Source organism: Monodelphis domestica, chromosome 2 (assembly GCF_027887165.1).
Source record: "Monodelphis domestica isolate mMonDom1 chromosome 2, mMonDom1.pri, whole genome shotgun sequence".
Taxonomy (NCBI): Eukaryota; Metazoa; Chordata; class Mammalia; order Didelphimorphia; family Didelphidae; genus Monodelphis; species Monodelphis domestica.
In genome coordinates this window covers 485,414,410-485,436,512 of record NC_077228.1, presented here as the reverse complement: position 1 = coordinate 485,436,512, position 22,103 = coordinate 485,414,410, and the positions used below count along the sequence as shown (strand labels likewise).

The 22,103-nt window shown below is 35.0% G+C and overlaps 1 protein-coding gene across 2 annotated transcripts in view; it reads left to right on the top strand.

Annotated features, from left to right (window-relative positions):
• Positions 1 to 22,103, top strand: part of TRIM33 (tripartite motif containing 33) — a 191,403-nt gene that overhangs the window by 103,763 nt on the left and 65,537 nt on the right. For both annotated transcript variants that reach the window (XM_056819235.1, XM_056819236.1), the window contains exons 3-4: positions 5,185 to 5,329; positions 5,701 to 5,837. In XM_056819235.1, coding sequence (XP_056675213.1) covers positions 5,185 to 5,329; positions 5,701 to 5,837 — 282 coding nt within the window. The remainder of the gene's footprint in view (positions 1 to 5,184; positions 5,330 to 5,700; positions 5,838 to 22,103) is intronic.

Sequence of the window (22,103 nt, the reverse complement as noted above, 5' to 3'; positions counted from 1 at the left end):
TTGCCTAGGGTCACACACCTGGGAAGTGTTTGAGGCCAGATTTGAACCTAGGACCTACCATCTCTAGGCTTGGCTCTCAATCCACCCAGCTGCTCCCTTAGTCTCTTTTCAAATTTTCAAATTCTCTCTTGTTCCTTCCTGTTAAGATTAAAATTTCATTTCTCTGCTATAGGTATTACATTTTTATGAGGTTTATTAAAGATTAAGAAGTAAAGAAAATACAAAATAAGAAAGTACGTGCAACCTACATTTTGCCAGCTAGATAGAGAGCTGCCTGTCCCTAGAAGCAGAAGCCGAGAAAAGAGAGAGCTCAAGAGGGCAGAGAGCCCCTTTAAATAAATTTTGAGATCTCGCACTAAGGAGAGATTCTGGGGAATTTTGGGAAGCTAGCAAAAAGTTCTAAAGACTTCTTGGAATTGAGGTCCGGGGTTCAAATCTCCAGTTTTACATTTCCTCATTTGATCATTTGGGAAAAGCTTTCCCCAAAAGGATCATGAAAACATAATCAACTTAAAGATTACAATAATTTGAGGATAAGAGGAAAAAAGAACAAAACCAATAATTGCTAGATGCATTGACAAAAGAACAGTTAGGGGGCAGCCCCCTTTGGCATGAATGTATATATACAAATAAATGTTCAATCAACCACACCCAAAGTTCATTCTTGATCTTCTCGTGCAGCTTGTGGTCTGGAAGCATCTTCATGGTGTCTGCTCCAAACAGTTCAGTTTCTGGATTCGGAGAGGTAGCATCTTTTTTAACCTAAAATTCTTCTCAAAAGGAATTTAAACTTTGCATTTTAAAATAACATTTTTTTACATTTCCCTGTGAAGTGGATGATTGAAAAATGCAGGATCACTTAGGGATGCATGGATGAGTTATGAGGTATATGAATCAATTGGCAAGAGAAATTAAAAAGACATCAGAAAAATCCAAATAAAAATAATTTCTGGATGAAAATAATAGACTTATAGTCTTATGTGTAAAAATTCTAAGTAAAGGAAAAATAAATATATAACAGGTCCTTGAATTAGGGCCCAATTAAAATGATCTAAGCAATGATGCATTTACCTAGTCAGTAGCCAGGACTACAAAACATTTGCCACACTATGAAAGACAGAAAAGGGACTAGATTATAGAAGCCAAGTAGGAGCCAAGTTAGGGATACTCGTCTGTATTTTCAGAGTGAGTGTGGATACAAGGAAGGCCTACGTCTTAACGTATGTTAGGCATAGTAACCTTGAGTCTAAACACTAGGTTCAAATCCTTTATATTGGTTTAGAAGTGCATCAATCCATCCTGGATTGGTTTATCTTTGGCCCTCTGTAATGCCTCTTTTGTATATCTTGTCCTGGAATCGGACAGAATTATTAAGAAAAGTCCCATAAATTTTTTTTTAAACAATTAGTGGCATCGTTTTTATAGTCTCAAGCGTTGGGGGCATGCATTAGCAAATGTATTTTAAACTTATATTACTGGAAAATCAAAAAGTTAAAGAAAATCTTAATACTGTTGACATGTGCTTCAACTATAAAAAGGAGAGAAAAAAATAAAATACTGAAATAGTATATTGCACATGCAAGAAAAATATAATAAAAGAATTTTAAAAATAAAAATATAGCTTATAATCATTGACACACTGTGTCAGGCAAGAAAATATAGAATACAATGCTTTCTCACCAGAAATGAGATCCATTTCTTCTTCATATCTGGCCATGATCCACTGTGAGTACAAGCAAATGAATTTTACAAGGTAACATTTTTTTTTATAAAGGACAGTAGTATAAACATGTAGGAATCAGTATCCCCCAAATTCTCAATAGTCCAGTTAATTACAATAATAAACAAACCCACTATCATATTTCACATGAGCTGCTGTATGGCATTTTTAAAAAGCCTATGCACTGATGGATATTTGTCACAATTTTTATAAACATAGCAAATCTTTCAACCTTGTTAAACATACTCATTTTGGGTTTTGAACATCATCAAGAATTCTAGATATCATTACAAAAATGTGGTAGAGGAGTCTAGGAAAAAACCCAAACCTCTGTAAAGTGAGATGAAGAGATGAGATGGCTCCCTTTTGTTTGTGTGTGTTTGGGAGGCTTTTTACTGGGATTAACTTTCCAACTTCCATTCACATACTTATAAATGCGGGAGTTGGGGTTTATAATTGTATTTCACTTCAGCTATTAAAATGAGCCTTACCTTGTGTTAGGGGCAGGCAAAATGACCAGAGATTGTTAAGAAAAAAATTCTAAAAATTATGTATAAAGAACCCTTAAAAATCAATTTGAGATATTTAGCTCATTGACTTTTCCAAAGGTTGTTGTAGAAATTTTCTGATGGAGTCCGTCTATCCTCTGTGACAATTTACAAAGTCAAAAATAGAAATGTTGTTTTTATATGGGCTTACTCAATAATGTTTTGTTCAGTATAAGTATACAGGAAAAGCAACAGAATTTAACAGTTGTTAAAACCCAGTATATTAAAATGATACAGTGTAACAGAATAGTATTGAATGCAGTATTATATGAACTTAAAATCACAAAGTTCAAGAAAACAATCAGCAAAATGCAATAGAATACAGAGATTTTTATAAAACATTGGAGTCTGAAATGCCTTAAATATATAACCTCTAGTCTCTTTAAAGTTCCTTGTTTTGTTTTTGGTTTTGTTTTTGTTTTATCCATTTAGATGCCTATTGTCAGAAGGCAGGAGATTGGTAATGGTTAGGCAATGGGGGTTAAATGACCTGTCCAGGGCGACACCGCCAGGAAGTGTCTGAGGTCAGATTTCAACAAAGACCTCCTCCCGTCTCTAGGCCTGGCTCTCAATTCACTGAGCCTCTGAGTTTCCTCCCCCTAGTGAGGAATCTCAAATTTGGCCAAACAGTTGCAGGGAGCTGAATTTTTCCCTTGGCACTCAGGTGAGATAAATGAAAGTATCAGTACAGTCAAAAAATATCCTCTTAAATACCCCATGCTTTTAAGTTCCTGTTTGGAAAAGCCTCTTTTCTTCTTTTCTTTCTTTCTCCCTCTCCATGATCCCCTGCCCCCAGTCCATGTGGAGGCTAATTGTAGCCTAAAGAAAAATCATCCCTGTTTTTACCAGCCAGTGGAAGTGAGTCCTGGGCCTGGGGAGATGAGAAATCTACTCCGAGGCTAGAGTTTGCTGGGCAGGCAGTTCATCTGGGTCCGGATTGCAGGCAGGTGGGCCGGGGCTGGGACCAGGTGAGCGGCAAAAACCAGAAACAGGAGCCAAAATTGGAGCCGGGAGCGAGATGAATCAAGAGTCTTGCTAAAAAGGCTTGGAGAAATGTGGCTTAGAAATCATTATCCAGGCTATCTTTAAAAAAAAAAATTTGAGAGTTTTTTGTTCCTTCATGGTCACCAAACTGTTAAGATTAAAATTTCATTTCTCTGCTAAAGGTATTACATTTTTATGAGGTTTATTTATTGAAAATTAAGAAATAAAGAAAATACAAAATAAGAAAGCACATGCAATCTACGTTTTGCTGGCTAGGTAGAGAGAGCGCCCAAGTAGGCGGAGAGCCCCTTTAAATAAATTTTGAGATCTTGCACTTAGGAGAGATTCTGGGGAATTCTGGGAAGCTAGCAAAAATTTCTAAGGACTTCTGGGAATTGAAGTCCGGGGTTCAAATCTCCATTTTTACATTACCCCCACCCATTGATAAGGCAAACAATATGATGTCAATTTTAACAGATGAAGGTGTGCAAACATATCTATCTCCAGGTTAGCCAAACTGTGTAAAATAATAGTAAGAAAAAAGTGAAAAAACTATACTTTAATTTTTATTCATAGTTCATCACTTCTTTCTCTAGAGGTAGATAGCATTTTGAATTATGAATCCTTTGGAATTTTCTGAGGTTATTGTATTGCTTAGGATCACTAAGTCTTTCATAGTTCATTATCATTACAGTCTTATTGTTACTATGTGCAGTGATCTCCTGGCTCATCTCAATTCACTTTTCATGAGTAAACATTTTTCTGAAACTGCCCCCTGTTTATTTTTTATAGCATGATAGTACTTCATTACAATCATACGGCACAACTTATTTAGCCCTTTCCTAGTTGATGGGCATGCCCATAGTTTCCATTTCTTTGCCACTACAAAAAGTGTTGCTATAAATATTTTTCTAAATGTAGGTTGTTTTTCTTTGATCACTTTGGTATCACCTATTAGTGATGTTGCAGAGCCTATTAGTGCTAATTCTGTACTCACTGTTTTATAGCCATTTGGGTATAGTTCCAAATGGTTTTTCAGAATGATTGGATCAGTCCACCACTTCACAAACAGTTCATTAATGTGTTCCTATTTTCCATCATTCCTTCTAGCATTTGACATTTTTGATAATTGTGAAGTAGTATGTCAGAGTTGTTTTAATTAATTTTAATTTCTTCAATCAGTAGTCATATAAAGTATTTTTAAAATGTGACTATAAGGTATCCCCTTAAAAATTCATCAACTGGAGAATAGGCCTCATTTTTATGAATTTGACTTCCCTAACAGAGGTCTTCATCTGAGAAATGTACTGTAAAAATTTTTAATATTACTTCACTGACTATGTTACCTTTTATCAAAACGTAGTTTCCTTGATTACCTCTTTTAATTAGGTCCAGTTTTGGTTTTGCTTTGTCTAAGATCATGATTGGTATTCTTGTCTTTTTGTTTCATCTGAAAAAAAGTAGATTCTGCTCTTATCTCCTTATTTTGATTGTGCATCTGTTCCACGTGTATCTTGTAAGCTGTGTATTTTTGGATTCTGGTTCCTAATCTATTCTAGTATCTTCAGTTCTATTCTATGGGTTGCTCCTCTCATTCATACGTACAGTTATGATTACATATTAGTGTATTTCCCTCAATCTTATTTTCTTCTGTTTATTCTCTCTTTTATATCTTGTCAAAAGTCTGTTTTGTTTCTGACCACAGCCTCCCTTAATCTGCCCTTCCTTTTATTACTTTCCCCTTTTCCTCTTCTAGTTCCCTTTTGGATGAGATAGATTTGAAATGATAGTGATTTTATAAAGTGGAAAAGAACATTGATGAAATACTTCAAAAAAGTATGAACAAATTAAAATACTGATACTTTTTTGGTCTTCCAATCTTTATAATTTGCTCCAAAGTAAATTAATATTTCATCTTATTTATTCTTTTAGGTATGCACAAGCTGTGAAGATAATGCTAGTGCAGTTGGTTTTTGTGTAGAATGTGGAGAATGGCTTTGTAAGACTTGTATAGAAGCACATCAACGAGTAAAATTCACTAAAGATCATCTTATTAGGAAGAAGGAAGATGTCTCAGGTAAGATGGCCACTCTTGACTCTTCTGACAATCGGGACTCATGTATATTGGTTTTGTTATTAACTTGAGCCATAAGGTTCCTGTTCAACTTTAGCAGGTGTAACTTGAGAGCAGTTAAGTTCCATACTTCTTTTTTATGTATTCTGGTAAAACAAGTCAGCAAATTTGTAATTCAACTTTATATCAATTTGAGGGGTTAATTTTAAGACAATTAGGAACTTGCATTTTAATGAGTATTCACTACAATTATTACCCTTTTAAATTGACCTTGATTAATAAGCTCCAAAAAGAAACACATTGATGATCAAAAAAACTTTTAAATCTTGTCTTTGATTTGTCTTACAATTTAAAAATGACTTATTTTACTACAGAGGCTGTTGGAGCATCGGGTCAGCGACCTGTTTTCTGTCCTGTCCATAAACAAGAACAATTGAAACTTTTTTGTGAAACATGTGATAGACTCACATGTAGAGACTGCCAACTACTGGAACACAAGGAGCATAGGTACCTGTGTTATAATGCTTTACTATACGTTTTATTTGCCACGGGGAAGAAAATTTCAAAGAGCCCAACAATTTAATCATCCAGAAGGGCACCTAGGTAGCTCAGTGGATAGAAGTACCAGGCCTGGAATCAGAAAGACACCATATTTGTCCTCAGACTCTAGACAAGTCATTTAAGCCCAGTTGCCTAGCCCTTACCACTTTCTTTGTGTGGGAACCAATACATGTATCAATATTATGGCAGAAGATGTGAATTTAAAAAACAATAATCTTCTTTTTCCCCAAAATACAGAAATTACCTGAGGTTCATTAGAATTCTTAAGATTTAATAATGAGTTGTTAGTCACCAGTTATCTTAATTTTTCTTTTTTTCTGGCACTGGATAAGTAATTTTTGAATTGCCTTTCACAAAATGAATCATACAACTAAGTTGTTAGAGTACACAGACATGGTTAATAATAACTGAAATTCCTCCAGTTCTGATCAGTTGTGCCTGTACTCTTTGTGAGGTATATGTAGGTATCAAAATAGAATGGGGAATTGTACTTGGTGGTCAGCTTTACTGCTGATGGAGATTACTTACCTGGGCTTTAAAAGGTCTTAGTACTGAACAATTTTAGGCTCTGGTAATATACTGTCATTCTCACTAAAATACCATTAATCTTTGGAGTGAGAAGACAAAATATTCCTAACCTGCTCTATTGTGTTGTGGTGCTTTAAAAAAAAATCCCTAAAAAAAGCTTCAAGAGAGACATATAACTTGAGCTTAAGTTAGCACGTTATGTCCACATGAACTTTTAAACATAGTCTTCTCTTTAAAATTTTTTTTTTAATTAAAAATATTTTTTAAGTAACAAAACTTTATTTTCCTGTCTCTTTCACTTTCATTTTTTGAGGAAAAAGAAAAATGAAGCAGAACCCTTTAAACAATATATAATCAACTAAAACAAATTCCCTTTATTGCCACATTAAAAAATATGCCTCTCTTTTGTGTCTATTGGAATTGGGTAGCATATTTCATCATGGGTCTTCTGAAATTTTGTTCAGACTTCTTAAGTTCCAGAGATGTTTATAATGTTGTTGTATAACTGGTTCTTCTATTTCTGTTCAACTCACTCTGTAGCTGTTTATTCATATCTTCCCAAGATTATATGAAATAGCCCCTTCATCATATCTTATAGCATTAAAAATATGTGTGTATATGCATATATATATAGATACACATCTATCTATCTATCTATCTATCTATCTATCTATCTATCTATCTATCTATCTATCTATCTTCTCCCCCTCAACCCCCACGCCCCCACAGTTACATGATTCTTGTTGTCCCATTCCCTCCCCTGAGTTGACAAGCAATTTCACTGGGTTGTACATATATTATCACATATCCTATTTCCATTTTATTCATTTTTGTAATAAGAGTAATGTTTTAAAACCAAAACCCCAAGTCACATACCCATATAAAAAAGTGATAAGTCATATGTTTCCTTCTAGATTTCTACTTCCATAGTTCTTTCTCCAGATATGGATAGCATTCTTTCTCACAAGTCCCTCAGGGTTGTCCTGGATCATTGCATTGCTTCTAGTAGAAAAATCTATTACATTTGATTATCCCAAAGTGTCACAGTCTCTGTGTGTGTAGTTCTCTTGGTTCTGCTCATTTTACTCTGCATCAGTTCATAGAGGTCTTTCCACTTCTTATAGAAATTAAATAGTTCATCATTCCTTATAGCACAATAGTGTTCCATCACCACCAATATACCACAGTTTGTTCAGTTATTCCCCAGTTGAGGGACATCCTCTCATTTTCTAATTTTTTGCTGCCAGAAAAAGTACAGCTATAAATATAAATTGTATAAATAAATACAAACAGAACCTCCCCCCCCCCCCTTTTTTTTTATCTCTGGCATACAAACTCAGTAGTGGTATTGTTAGATTAAAGGACATGCATTCTTTTAAAGCCCTTTGGGCATAATTCCAAATTGCCTTCCAAAATGGTTGGATCAATTCACAACTCTACCAACAATGCATTAGTGTCCCGATTTTTCCATGTTTTCTCCAACATTTATTATTTTCCTTTACTGTCATAGTGGCCCCTCTGCTAGGTGTAAGGTGGTACCTTAGAGTTGTTTTGATTTGCATTTCTCTAATCAGGAAGGATTTAGAATAATTTTTAATATGATTATTGTAGCTTTGATTTCTGTATCTAAAAATTGCCAATTAATTTCCCTTGGCCATTTATTAGTTAGGGAATGATTTGATTCCTTATAAATTTGTCTTAATTCTTTGTATATTTGAGAAAATAGACTGTTGTCAGATAATTTTGTTATATATTTTTTATCCCAGTTTATTGCTTCCTTTCTAATTTTGGTTGTATTAGTTTTGTTTGTACAAAAGCATATTAATTTAATATAATCAAAATTATTCATTTTATATCTTATAATGTTCTCTGTTTCTTGCTTGGTCTTAAATTCTTTCCCTATAGGGTTACTAGTCTATGTTCACCTAATTTAGTTATAATATCACTTTTTTTGTTTAAGTCATATACCCATTTTGAATTTATCTTGGTATAAGGTTTGTGATATTGATCTAAACCTAATTTTTGCCATACTATTTACTAATTTTCCCAACTGTTTTTGCCAAATATTGGGTTCTTACCCCAAAAGCTGGGATCTTAGAAATTAAAAAGAAAAAAAAGAAAACCTTTACCTTCTGTCTTAGAACCATCTTCTAGAGTGGTATGGGATAGGTAGTGGGGGCTTGCCCAGGATCACATAGCTCAGAAGTGTCCAAGAACATTTTTGAACCAGACCACCTAGCTGCCCTGTTTTTTATAACATTTGTAAATGTTGATTTTTTTCAGAAATTTCCCAATTGATGAACATGCCTTTCATTTCCATATCTTTGCTACCACTAAAAGAGCTGCTAAAATTTTATTTGTAATTATGGGCCCTTTTGTTCTTTTGCAGGGTGGGGGAATTTTGTGGGTTGAGTTATGCATCTAATATATGCCATATAGTGGAATTGCTCAAATAATCTAGTAGTTAAATTACAGTGTCCAAGGGTATGCATAGTTGGAAATATTTGGAGTTATATGTACCTCCCTAACATTACATTAATATGTCTATTTTCTCCCATCCTTTTCCAACACTTGTAATTTTCCTTTTTCATTAATCATGATAGGTATATTGTAGGATCTCAGAGTTGTTTTAATTTGTATTTCTCTAAATATTAATGATTTGTAGCATTCTTTTAACGTGGCTATAAATAGCTTGGATTGTTTCCTTTGGGAACTACTTGTTCACCACATATGATTCAAGAGAAGCATAAAAAGGTAAACAGAAATGTTAACTTTAAGGGATTCAGTTAGATTAAACAAGTTTGATTCCTACATGGAAAGATGACACTTTTCTTCTTTTCCCCCTTTCTTATTGAATCTTCTGTCTTACTATCAATTATTAGACAGAAAAGTGGCAAGGGCTAGGCATATGGGGTTAAGTGACAAGTGCCCATCAGGGTCATAGAGCTAGGCAGTATCAGAGACCACATTTGAAACCAGGTCCTCCTGACTATAGCTCTGGTACTCACTGCATAAGTATCAGGAGAAGCTCCATAGAAAAAATTGTGCTACCTAGCTGCTCCCAATACTTATGTCTGTTAAGAACATTGCCACTAGTAGGGCAGTTCAAAGAAGTAGACATTGACACAGGACATGAGAGTAAGGTAAATATGTTAGGATGATATCCAAGAAAACACAGTTATATGGTCAGAAAGGAATTCATAGGGTCAATTAAGGGATAAGAAGAGGAATGTATGGAGAGAAAAGGGAAGTAGAGACAGAGAGTTTTAAATACTCTAATGAAGGTGTGGAAGAAATCACAGGGAAGATAGGTGCATGGGGAGTAATATATTAACCTTATAGGAAGTAGAAGTGGAGGGGGAGAAGAGAAGATAGGAGATAGGACTGATACAAGGTAGGGAAAATTGGGGTAGGTGGTGATCATAAACAATATTTGTGAGCAGAGAGGCTAAAATGAGAGAGGGAGAGGAATAAATGGGGGAAAGGAGATGGAGGGAAACATAGTAATCATAAATGAATGTAAATGGGATGAACTCATCCATAAAATAGAAGTAGATAAGAGTGGATTAAAAATCAGAATCCCATTATGTCATCAACATATAACACATTTAAAGCAGGGAGATACACATTGAATAAAGGTGGGGACTGCAATCTATTATATTTCAGCTAAAGCAGGAAAAGCACAAATAGCAATCACAATCTCAAACAAAGTAAAAGAAAAATTTGATCAAATTAGAAGAGATAAAGAGAAAACTAAAAGAAACATAATAGTTTTTTATATGATAAAGATAAAAAATAAGAATTGAGATAAAGTAAAGAGATAAGAGAAAAAAGATGCCATAGAAAATGATGTAATATTTGTACTAAACATAGATGCATTAAAAGGCATAGCATACAAATTCCTAAAGGAGATGTACCTTTTCATCTCTTGATCATTTTTATCTATTGGGAAATTTCTTATTCTCTATGAAGTTGAATTAAGTTCCTCACATCTTGGAAATAAGATACTTAAAGAGACATTTAATGCAAAGATTTTTTTCCTAATTAGTGCTTTTCTTCTGATTTTAATTGCATTGGTTTTCTTTGTGCAAAATCTTATAAGTTGTAAGTAATTTTTAAAAAAATTCTATTTTTATCTTGTTATATTTTCTGTCCATTCTTTTGTCATGGAGTCTTCCTCTTATCCATAGAGCTTAAAGGTAATTTTTTCCTTGCTCTTCTAATTTGTTTATGTCTATATGTTTATATCTAATTTGTGTAATTAATTGGAGTTTATTTTATCTTCTTGTGAGATACTGGTCTATACTTATCAGATTCCTTTTCTGTTTTCTTAAAGTGTTTTTTGTTTTTGGAAATTCTTAAATAATAATAGAATCTTTGAGTTTATCAAACATGCTTTATAAACATTTTCTCTTCTGTATGTTGTATGACTAATTAGTTTCACTGGTCAAACAATTTTCAATAGTAAATAGTTTTTTATTACACCACTCTATTGGATTATTTAAGTTCTAATGTTCTAGACTCCCTGGTCACTTTTTTTGTCCCATTATGTTTCTTTAGATACTTGACCTTGAATTTCATTTTTTTCTAGTCTATAAACTAATCTTTTGTTTATTTGATTGGGATGATAATGTAAAAATCAAAATTAATGTACAATAATTAAAATATTATATTTTAAAGATTTATTAATTATTAGTAACCCACACTCCACCACAGTTGCAACCAGGAAGCAAAGAGACTGAGACCAGGAACTCTAGTAAATTTATCTCCATCTACAGGAAGTACATAATGACGGGAAGTCAGTAGGCTCCTGGGAAATGTAGTTTTTAGGGTAACATTCCCAATGACATAATAGTGAATTAGTGAACAATTATTTTGACTTATGAACAACCTTAGCCCTATTCTCCATAATATCTTGTTTATATGACACTTGAGGTTGCAGAGCACATTCTTATCAACAGCTTTGTGAAATAGTATAGACAAGAAAATTGAGACACAGAAAATTTGGAGTGGCTTTCTGAGGATGCAAGGAAGTAATGTAGCTAGACTGCATATTTATAGCTTTTATAGACTTTGAGACATCAGTACTTTCTATTAAGTTCTATTATCATTATAGCTGTTCTTGTTTTCCTGTGTACTTTCCTTTGTAAAAACCTATTGAGCAGACATCATCCTGATGTTTTCTCCCTAGACTATAGTCTAGATCTGCAAGATATTCCTTTATTTATTTGTTTGTTTATTCATTTATTTATTTGCTTGTTTATGCTTTTCTTACCAGATCACTTTCAGTCTTTTTTTCTAATTTGTTTTTTTGCCTATTGAATATGAAATTGGTATTTTGAAAGTTCTCTTTTACATTCAAACCTGGGTTGCTGTGGAGTAGGCCAGCCTCCCGTAGGGAATAGGGTCTTGGATATGGGACAGTGTCGGCAAAATTATGGATGAGGCACAGGTTTCACAGGATAAACTGCTCCACCTTGGCTGAGGCCTGGCTTTATTTTATACCCTCATGATCACACATCTGATTGGCACACAGTTTCATTCTCAACATACATGTTTCCGTGTAATCTAACAACGGATAGGAAGCCTAGGGAGATAGTCAATGAAACATTGTTGCTAAGTGCAGGATCAGAGGGTAGAATCAACATGACCCAGATATAGATTAGGGAAATCAGAGCACAGATTTGCCAGAAGTTTTTATGCCTAGAAAAGAGGGTTATGAGAGGCCTAGGAAAGAGAATGAGTATATAAGAATCCTTAGGTTTAATTTTGTAAATGGGATCTCCTGGTAATATTCTGGGGTATCAGAGTGAGACATCTGTATTAAGCCTGCAAGCATGTTGCTCTCATCTATTTTTCCTGGGGCTAAGTAAGAATAATAATCATAGCAATTCCAATAATAAGGGGATGTTAATAAGAAAAGTCACTGGGGGGGTTTCAGTGGGTGTTTCCAACCTTCCTGGGGGCTGCTTTATGGTCCCCGGTTTCCACGTGGACTGTGTCAAGCAGTGTCGTCTTTGATGGCTCCCAGCACTGGGTGTTCAGCATTTATATTGTACAATATATGAATGATTGTCCTTCTAAAAGAAATGAAGTCACGTTTCACTTATCCAGTGCCCATTGCATAGGTTTTTATGCTAATATGAAAGTTCTAAAGTAATATTGTTGTCGCTGATTTAAAAATATTACCGCTTAAGTCAAAATGACTTTTAGCAGCTTTATTTACAAAGAGGTGGAAAGAATGAAAGTGGAAAAATGTAGACAGAAAGTACTGCCTAACTACCAATACCCTAAGTTTAACCCTGATGTCTCTAGACCATAAATGGGAATCTGAAAGCAAATCTTAACAGAATCCAAAATCCTAATTAGGAAGCCAAAATCCAAAGAGCCAGGAGATGCTAAAAAATCCATGGAGAGACTTCAGTGCACATGAGGTTAAGACCGTCAAGGATCCCACCAGAACTCCTGCTGAAGGGAGTGTCTGACCAAAGCGCCAGTGAGAAGAGAAGGTCTCCTCACCGAAGAATCAAGGAAGTAATCACTCCACTCACTACCACAAGCCAATGCAGGATCCAGAAAGAGAGTCTCCTCCTCCAGGCGGGCTCACCAACTCAGATTTTGTATTTGATCCAGGAAGCTATAGGGAGCCAAGTGAAGCTTATTACAAAGCAGGATAACATGGTTAGGTCTGTGCCTTAGAAAAATCACTTTGGTGGCTGAATAGAATAGTACATCTTTCAAGGAGAATGACATGTCTTGCCCAGAAGGAAAGCAATCTTAAGAACTGCTTAAGGAGGATGCCTATGTCAGGGAGAAGTTAATGGGACAATCTTCACTAAGGCAAAGGTAAGATGCTCTTGATTCAATATATTTTACCACCCTTAGAAGAGCTTGGAATTTTATCATGTGTTTGGCTATCAAATATGACTTTTGCCTAGAATCGACCGTAACCAAGGGAAGTTTTTCCTCTGGTCATTCTGTGACTTTGAAGGGAATCTTGATATGATCATAATCATGTCCTTCCTTCCTTCTTTCATAGCAAATTTCTGGGAAGAATAGTGGAAGTTTTGTTATTAAAATAATAAATCTATTAATTAACATACTGAAACATTTGAGTCAATAGTATAAGCCAATTATATTTTATGAGAATAACACGGAAATAGGGAATTAGATGAGAATGAATGTAAAAATATTTTAAATAAATGTCAATTTTGCGAGAACAGGATCAGATTGTTTTCTCTCAATTAATTCTCTCTCTCTCCCCCTCCCTCTCTCTCCCTTTCTCCCTCTCTCCCTCCCCCTTTTGGCTTTATGTTAGACTTGTTATAATATTATGGATAATTTTAGGGTTGTGACCTAATCTAAATTAATTTGGTCTCCAGAGAAAATCCCAAATAAAATACCCAAGTCAGTTTAGAAATTTATGGTGTTTTTAATTAAAATAGAGGGATGGAATTATGGAGAAGAGAGAGAAGAGGGTATAGGATTTCTCCCACCTGGCCTGTGCCAGAGGGAGTTCAAAGACCTCCACCACAAGGTCTTTGAAGAAGATTAGAGGCTTTTCTAAGAGGATAGTGTTTGGAAGGTAAAGGAGAAAAGAATCAGCCTACACTTAGAGAGCTTAGTGAAGATGCCTCACCTGAACTAGGCTACTCAGCTTCTCCCAGTATAGTATCAAGGAAAACTCACTGCCAAACCGGACAAAAGCTGCCACCACGCCAAGATGCCAAAACGCTCAGCAAGCTTCTGCCAGAGCTACCTCTCCACCGAAAGAGCCGGAGAGAGGAAGTGACACGAAATATATGGACGGTTTTTACATCCCTTTCCTGCATCTCACATGTACCAATGGTAGCTTAAGCTTGACTTAGGTCAGCCCAGGGGGTCTGACAGTTGTTTGGCATTCAGAAGCTTTCATAGCCTAATCCCTTCCTACCTTTCCAGCCTTGTTAGACTTTACTCTCATGAACAAGAAACTTTGTCTCAGCTCTAGGTATTTTCCCCTGGCTATCCCTATACCTAGAATACTCTCCCTCCTTATCTCTGCCTCTACTGCCTTCTATGGCTTCCTTTACATCCAAACAAAAATCCCATTTCCTACAGGAAACCTGCTTCGACCCCTCTTAATTTTAGTATTTTGCTTTTAATTATGTATCTTGTATATAGCTTGTTTGCACATTCTTTCTCCCCCCCCCCCCACCCCCATTTGCTGCTGGGCTTCTTTAGGGCAGGAACTATCTTTTGATTCTTTTTGTATCCCTAGCATTTAGAACAATGTATCCCTAGCAATTAGAACAATGCCTGACATATAGTAGATACTTAAATATTGATTGACTCACTAAACTTGTGATGATGTGGTGAGACTAGAGGTAAAAGATAGCTGTTACTTCTGAAAAATGGAAAGTAGAGATCATTGAGAAATGAATTGGTAAATGTGGCTGCCCTGCAGCCTTCCTTAAAAAATGCTAGACTGAAGTAACTGATCAGAGGAAGATACTGAGGATAGAATGATCTTCCATGATGAGACGGTTGTTTTTCCTCCATACTTTCAGAATTATGTTGTCTCAAGCAAAGTTTTTTTTCCATGTAAACTCAGGTCTAGTTGCTCATTAAGTTTATTTTTAAAGTGCTATTTCATTTTTCTATTTAGCTCTTGGAGACTGAATAATTAATCTAACATTATACCTTTACTATCAAGAAAATAATATTTTATAGAAATTCTTTGAAATTTCTGTTCTTTTTCATCTATTTACCTTATGCCCTTGGTTATAAATGCTGCCTTAATCTCACTTAAATAAAAATGAAAAAAATCAGTATTGGTTAAGCTATAAGGTGACTATTATATTATCAATGGTGCTGTAGACTACAGCAAACTTTTTTGAGTGCAATCTAGCAATAAATAATGAATGTCTGAACAACAATCCTATTGCAAGGGTTATATAATGAGATAAGTAAAGAACACAGCTGTACAAAAATAGTTGTATTTGCTTTATTTCCTTGGGAAAAAATACAGAGAACATATGCAATAGCTGAGTAATAAAGGATTTAACTGATAAAGTAAAATGAACAGGACCAGAACAGTGAGTGCAACCAATAAAATATGTACACTCATTGCATATGCGTACTTCTACTGCTCTCTTGCTCCCCCAGAATGGAGAACTCTCTAGGTACATATTTCAAAGGTGATCTTCTTTTTGTTTGATTATTTGATTATTTTTTCTTTTTAATCTAGATAGGATTTTCTCAATATCCTGTATTTATAAATTAATTTTTTGATAATTATTTCAATATAATTGGTTTCATTTAAAATCCTTATATATGTCATTTTGTGTATTAAAAAACAACATTCTGAGAAGGGATCTATCAACCTCATCAGATTACCAAATTTATCCTTGACCCAAAAACCTTTATTTAGGTATTAATATTTAACATTTCTAGGGTTAACTTATTCAATTAGATTATTGATGTGTTGACTTTTGTTGTGAAAGTTGTATTTTTCACACTAAAGCTTCTCCAAATGGAAAATTTTCCTGGAAATAGTTATATAACTTGATATAAATTACAGGTAAACTTCATTTTGTGTATTGATTATGCGCCTGAAAAGCTATAAATCAAATATTTTAAATATGTATTTGGTAGTAGATTAAGATTAGGAAGATTTGTGCTAATGAGTAAGATTGATAAATTCTCCAAAATAGTCCTAATATACCAATAGGCTCTTGGTTCTTGAAGAGCAAGGTTACTCTATGGAATTGGCTGTCTTTTTAGGGTAATATCAAAATTAGAAGTTTTCCTTCTCCCCCTCTCTTCATTTTTGTCTTCCTCTATTTCTACCCTCTCTCTTCCCTTTCCTCTCCTCCCTTCCTGCCATTTCTTTCCTTTCCCTCTCATCATTTTAACACAATGTTAATAGAGTATCTCCCTGTATATGTTTGAGTAGAATATGGTGAGAACTAGCCTGAATGGTAGGTAGAATTTGTAATTCATTATTAAATTGAACACACAGAATTAGTCATTGTAAGTTTAATGTCAACCTGAAGTAGAAATACCACAGGACTCTGTTTTGTACAATTTTTATTAGTTACTTGAATGAAAACATTAACGATGTCATCACAATTTCAGGTGATTAAATTTGGCCAATGAACAGTTAATACGAAAGAAGAATTAGAATCCAAAAAGATCTAAGAAAATGTCATTATTGGAAGGGATCTTAGAGACTACCTCATCCAACCTTCTCATGTTATAAATGATAACCAGAGACTTAGAAATTGTGTGTATTGTACTATCTCACATAGCTTGTAAATGACATAGCTGGGATTTGAAGACAAATCTTTTGATTTAAGTTTACTGTTCTTCCTACTATATCATCTTGCTTCTGTATGGTTTGGAATGATGGACTGAATATAATATTTAGTAAGGATACCTGATATGTTTTGACTGGGGGATGTACCTCTAGAAGTTGGGAAGGACATTTGGGAACAAGATTGAAAAGAGGATAATAAAATCTTCCAATAATTTGAAAAGACGATAATTTGTGAATTATACTTAGAAACTTTAGTGAATGACCAGTACAGTATATGTCATTATGTAATATGACAATAATGAGTTGAGATACATTTTATTAATATTTTTATTTTTATATCCCAATATATGCCTCTTCCCTTTTGCTCCCAAGGAGCTATTCCTTATCATAAACCATTTGGTGTGGTAGGAGGGATGATATAAGACTTTGTGGGGAATTTACTGCTCTACCTTTCTGCTTTCTAATTATAGGGAACAGTCAACTGGGGGAGCTGCAGAGTTATTGATTATAAAAAGCTGAGTTAATATGCTTGGAAGTGACATATCAGGTGATTAGCTTGAGAGGTGGCATGATGTTCCATGGAGTAGAAACCATCCTGAACTGCTATAGAAAATAGAGATGAAACACATCCTTTAAGGAATCTCTTCAAAGAATAAGAAAGAAAAATTGAAGCAATTAGGAAATTTTACCATGCAGAATACTTGGGTGGAGAGGGGTTGATAAAACATGATTATAATCTTAAAATTTGTCAGGCTTAACATATAGAGAAGATAATGAACTACTTTTGTTTAGCACCAAAATTCATAACTAGGACCAATGGGTTATCTATGAGAATAGAAATCTTATCGCAGTACAAGGAAAAACTTATTAGCAATTAGAGCTGTCCAAAAATAAAATGAGTAGTCTCATGAAATGTCTTCCTCCATTGGGTTGTAAGCTTTTCTGGGGCAGTCTGACTCTTTTTTTCTGTTTGTATCCCCAGTGTTTAATGCAATGTCTGGCACATAATAACTGATGGTTAATGTTTATTGAATTGAGTTGACCTGGCATGGAATGCTCTTACTATCCATAGAATTCAGTATCAACAAACTTAAAGACATATATTGCCTAGGAAAAGCTCCATATTTGACATGAAATTGCTGGAGAGAAAATAACCTGTAAGAAGTTAAATTTAAACAAAAATCTTATACAAGTACAACAGTGGATTCAAAATGGCTATGTATCATGAATTTTAAAGGTTACATAATAGAATAATTAAAACTGAACCCAATCAGGCACCTTTCATAGAAATAATTTAAGAGATGAATTCTTAAAACAAACAAAAACACATCTCCCAAGTTACTGGAGGAGTCCTAGAAGAGGCTAGCTTACTTCTTGCTCCTTATGTGGCAAGGTTTTGAATCTCTTTGCCATCTAAATCATCCTTCTGAAATCATCCAATTTTTCAGTCACAGGAACTGACTTTGCCTAAAATGTAACACCTGGAACTGAGAAATACTTGATAATGTGGTCTTTTCAGGGGAAGACAATAGGTCTTTTATAGAAGCATTTCATGTATGTTGAATTAGATCTTGGTTCCCAAATTTAGGAGCTTTATAAATAATGACTGGCAATTATATAGCTCATCTTGAAATTTACAAAATGTTACTTTGGGCAGACTGTTCAACTTTTCAACTTCAGTTTCTTCAGCTATAAAGTGGGAATAATTCTTGTACTATGTTAGGGGTAAAATTTATTGATTGAGACTGACTATATTATATTAATGTTTGCCAGGGATTTAAATTCAATCCCAATGAAATACTCAAGTCAGTTTGGGATTTTATGATGCTTTAATTAGAATAGAAGGAAGAAATTGAGAAGAGGAAAAGAGTATAAGATTTTCTCTGGCCTGGCCTAAGGCAAGGGGAGTTCAGAAGCCTCAGCCAAGGGGCCTTTTTAAAGGATTAAATCTAACTGCTTCCACCCATGAGACCTCCTCCAAGATGAGGGGCCTTCTCAGAGGATAAAAGAGGAAAAGAGGATAGTGCCTTCAACAGGTCAATGAAAAGAGGAGTCAGCCTTCTCACTCACCAAGGTCCTTCAGGGAAACCGCTTCACCTAAACCACACTACAGAGTTCCTCCCAGTGACCTCCACTGCCAAAGTCTCGAGCACGCCAAACACCACCAAAATCTCCCAATGCCACTGAGAGCTAATGCTGCCAAGACCGATCACAGGAAGTGTTACGAAATATATAGGCAGTTCTTTACTTCACTTCCTGTGTCTCACTTGTACCAATGGTGGCTTAAGCTTGGCCTGGGACAGCCCAGGGAGTCAGTTGTTTTTGATTTGTCATTTGCTAGCACATGCCAGTCATAGGCCATCCTCTCCTACAGTTAATCCTTAAGTGGGGGTATATACATTCCTGGTTGCTAGAATTCTAAAGACTGAGCAGGGTGGAGTAAATCTAAAATTCACCACTACCTATCTCATGTGATAACTGTAAAAAATACTTTTTAAACTTTAAAGCACTATTTAAAGTAAGTTGTTATTTTAATCTATAAGATTCCCTCCTAATCCTAAATATTCTTGGACTGAGACTTAGAAAAAATTAAGAACTTAGCCTTATTTATTTTGAATTAATAAGGATATAGTCTATCAAATTGGCATGTCTAGATCATAGGTAAGTCCTCATGCATTTGTTACTTCTAACCTACACACATAAAATGCAATATAATATCACCGTCATCATCGTCTCCTGTCCTTTGGAGACAATTTATAGTTAGTTAGGAGTAAGAGACCTTCAGCAGAAGCAACAGCTGATAAATAGGAGGAAAGAAAGTAATTTAGCTAGTAAAAGTGTTAAAAATAAAGGGGATATATAGATGAAGTGTTCTTGGGAACTAATAGTAGCAGATGTGCCTGTTTCAAGAGAAAAGATAAAGGGAAATATATATCATGCTTTTTTCTCTACCATCATTTCTGGTACTCCATCCACTTTCCTTTTACTTATATTATCTCCCTTTGCCTCCATGAAAGTTCTCTATAGAATTTCTATGCTCAATTTTCTTCCCATCTCCAACTGGATGTTGTAAGAATTTCTGTCCCAAACCATAAGAACTGTTAGTAGTGATTTTTAAGCAGTAGAAGTTAAGGTGTAATAGAAGTTTAGATATCTCAATTTAGAAATCAGGAGATCTATTTTTAGTTCAAGCTGTGTCACTATGGGTTGATTTAAAAATCATTTATTTTCTCAGGACCCACTTCCCCCTCTTTCTCTGTAACATAGAATTGGACTAAATTATCTCAGAGATAACTTCCAAATCTTAATATTCTATGATTTTATGAATTTCTTATCCCAGATATATAGCAAATAGCATAAGGCATTGATGTGGCAGTATCAACTCAAATAGAAAGAAAGATTCTTGCAGGCACATATTGATTTAGAAAATCACACATTAATATTATCTAGATTTTATCACATTTTAATTTATTTCATTAAATACCAATTAAATGTTCATCTGAGTAAGGCTGCTTTTTTTTTTTTAAGGCATGCTACTTTGATATCTCTGGTATAAGGGAAGTATTCACTTGGAGAGAATTGTACCTGGCACACCAAAATCAGGATCTTAACTTCATTTTTCCATGGTAGCAAGATTTAAAATACTAATTTGGTGCTAAATTTCATAAGGGGTAGAAATGTAAGGGGTTAGTATAAAAGTTTTGGACTGAATTATTTAGGAGTAGGGTCACCTGGAATTTAGTTAAATTCCAAAGAGATTTATTTTAACAATTTATAAAATATGGAAAGAGTGAAAGTAAGAAAATCAGAGAGAGGATAGGGTAAGATATTGCATTTTAATAAAAATCCAAGATTTTGAAATTTTTGTTCGAGAAAGATCTTCAAGGAAGAAGCTTGCTAACTCCTAAATCCAGAGAACAAACTGTTGCAGAAAGATGCCAGGAAACCTACACTGCATTAAGAAGATCAAGAATGAACTTTGGGTGTGGTTGATTGAACATTTATTTGAATATATACTTCTATGCCAAAAGGGGACTGCCCCCTAATTTGTTTTTGTCAATGCACTCAGCAAATATTGGTTTGCTGTCTGTCTTTCTTTTATTTCCCTCTTTATCTAACTATTGTTACTTGTAATTTTCCCTTAGAAATTGAAAATTGTATACATCTGTAGTTAGAAGTGCTTTAAGACTACAAAATGATTATGTTAAATGATCCATGGGGAGACTAGTCTCCCAATGATCATCAGGGGGATTTTGAAGATTGGATTTAGCTCTCTCCTGATTTGTTTCAATGAAGATGCTTAGTCTAACAAAATCAGAGATGTCTGGGAACTTTGAATTACTCCACCCTACTTTGTCTAACAAAATCTGGAATGTCTGTAACCATGCTTAAGGATTGAGTTTTAAGAGGGTGGCCTTTGATAGAGAAATTGACAAATCAGAAACAGCTGACAGACCCCTGAGCGGTCCTAGTTAAGCTTAGGCTACCATTGGTGCAAAGGATACCCAGGAAAGTGAGGTAGAATCGTCTAGGTTTTTTCGCAGAGCTTCCTGTCTCTGCTCTTTCCCCGGAGATGTGGTTCTGGCTGGCAGCATGCTAAGCGTTCAGACATCTTGGCATGGTGGCAGCTAATTGTCTGGGTTTTGGCAATGAGTTTTCCCTTAAGCTAATTCAGGTTCAGGAATCTTGGCTGAGCCCTCTTGGAGTTCAGGATGATTCCTTCCTCCTTTACTCTCCAAAACCTTATCTTCCTAAAGCTTCCCCCCTGGCACAAGCCATGCGGGAGAAATCCTACAACCTTTCCTTCTCCCTTCTTAATTTCTTTCCACTATATTAATTAAATCACCATAAATTTCCAGCTGTCTTGGGTATTTTATTTGGGATATTTCATGGCAACAAATAACTAATATATTTTAGGTCACAACGCTAAAATTATCCTTTACACTATCTAGCCTACACACCAAGTATTTTGTTTTGACTCCAGGCTTAACCCAAGCAGGGCTAATTAGCCCTTAGCTGGAGAGGCCTCATCCTTGAGCTGAGGACCTGGGGATGTAGGAAGCCTCTCTCAAGAGGGTAGGTCTTTCCTGAGGCTAGTCTCTTCAGAAAATCCAGGAAGGGAGTCAGCCTTTTTCACTCACCCCACATGGTAGTTTTAAGGAAAATAGAAGCAGTCCAAGATCCTCAGTCTAGAGCTCCTCCAAAGTCAAGTTGAAGACAAAAGACCCAAAGACTCTTCACAGGAAGTTCTTGACATTTTTAAAGATCATTCCTTTTTATCACTCCCTGTGACTTTCTTCCATTTTATGTGTATCGGTTATAGCTATTAGGACTGCCCAAAGGGAAGTCAGTTTATTCTGATTTGTCACCCACTATTGCACACACGGG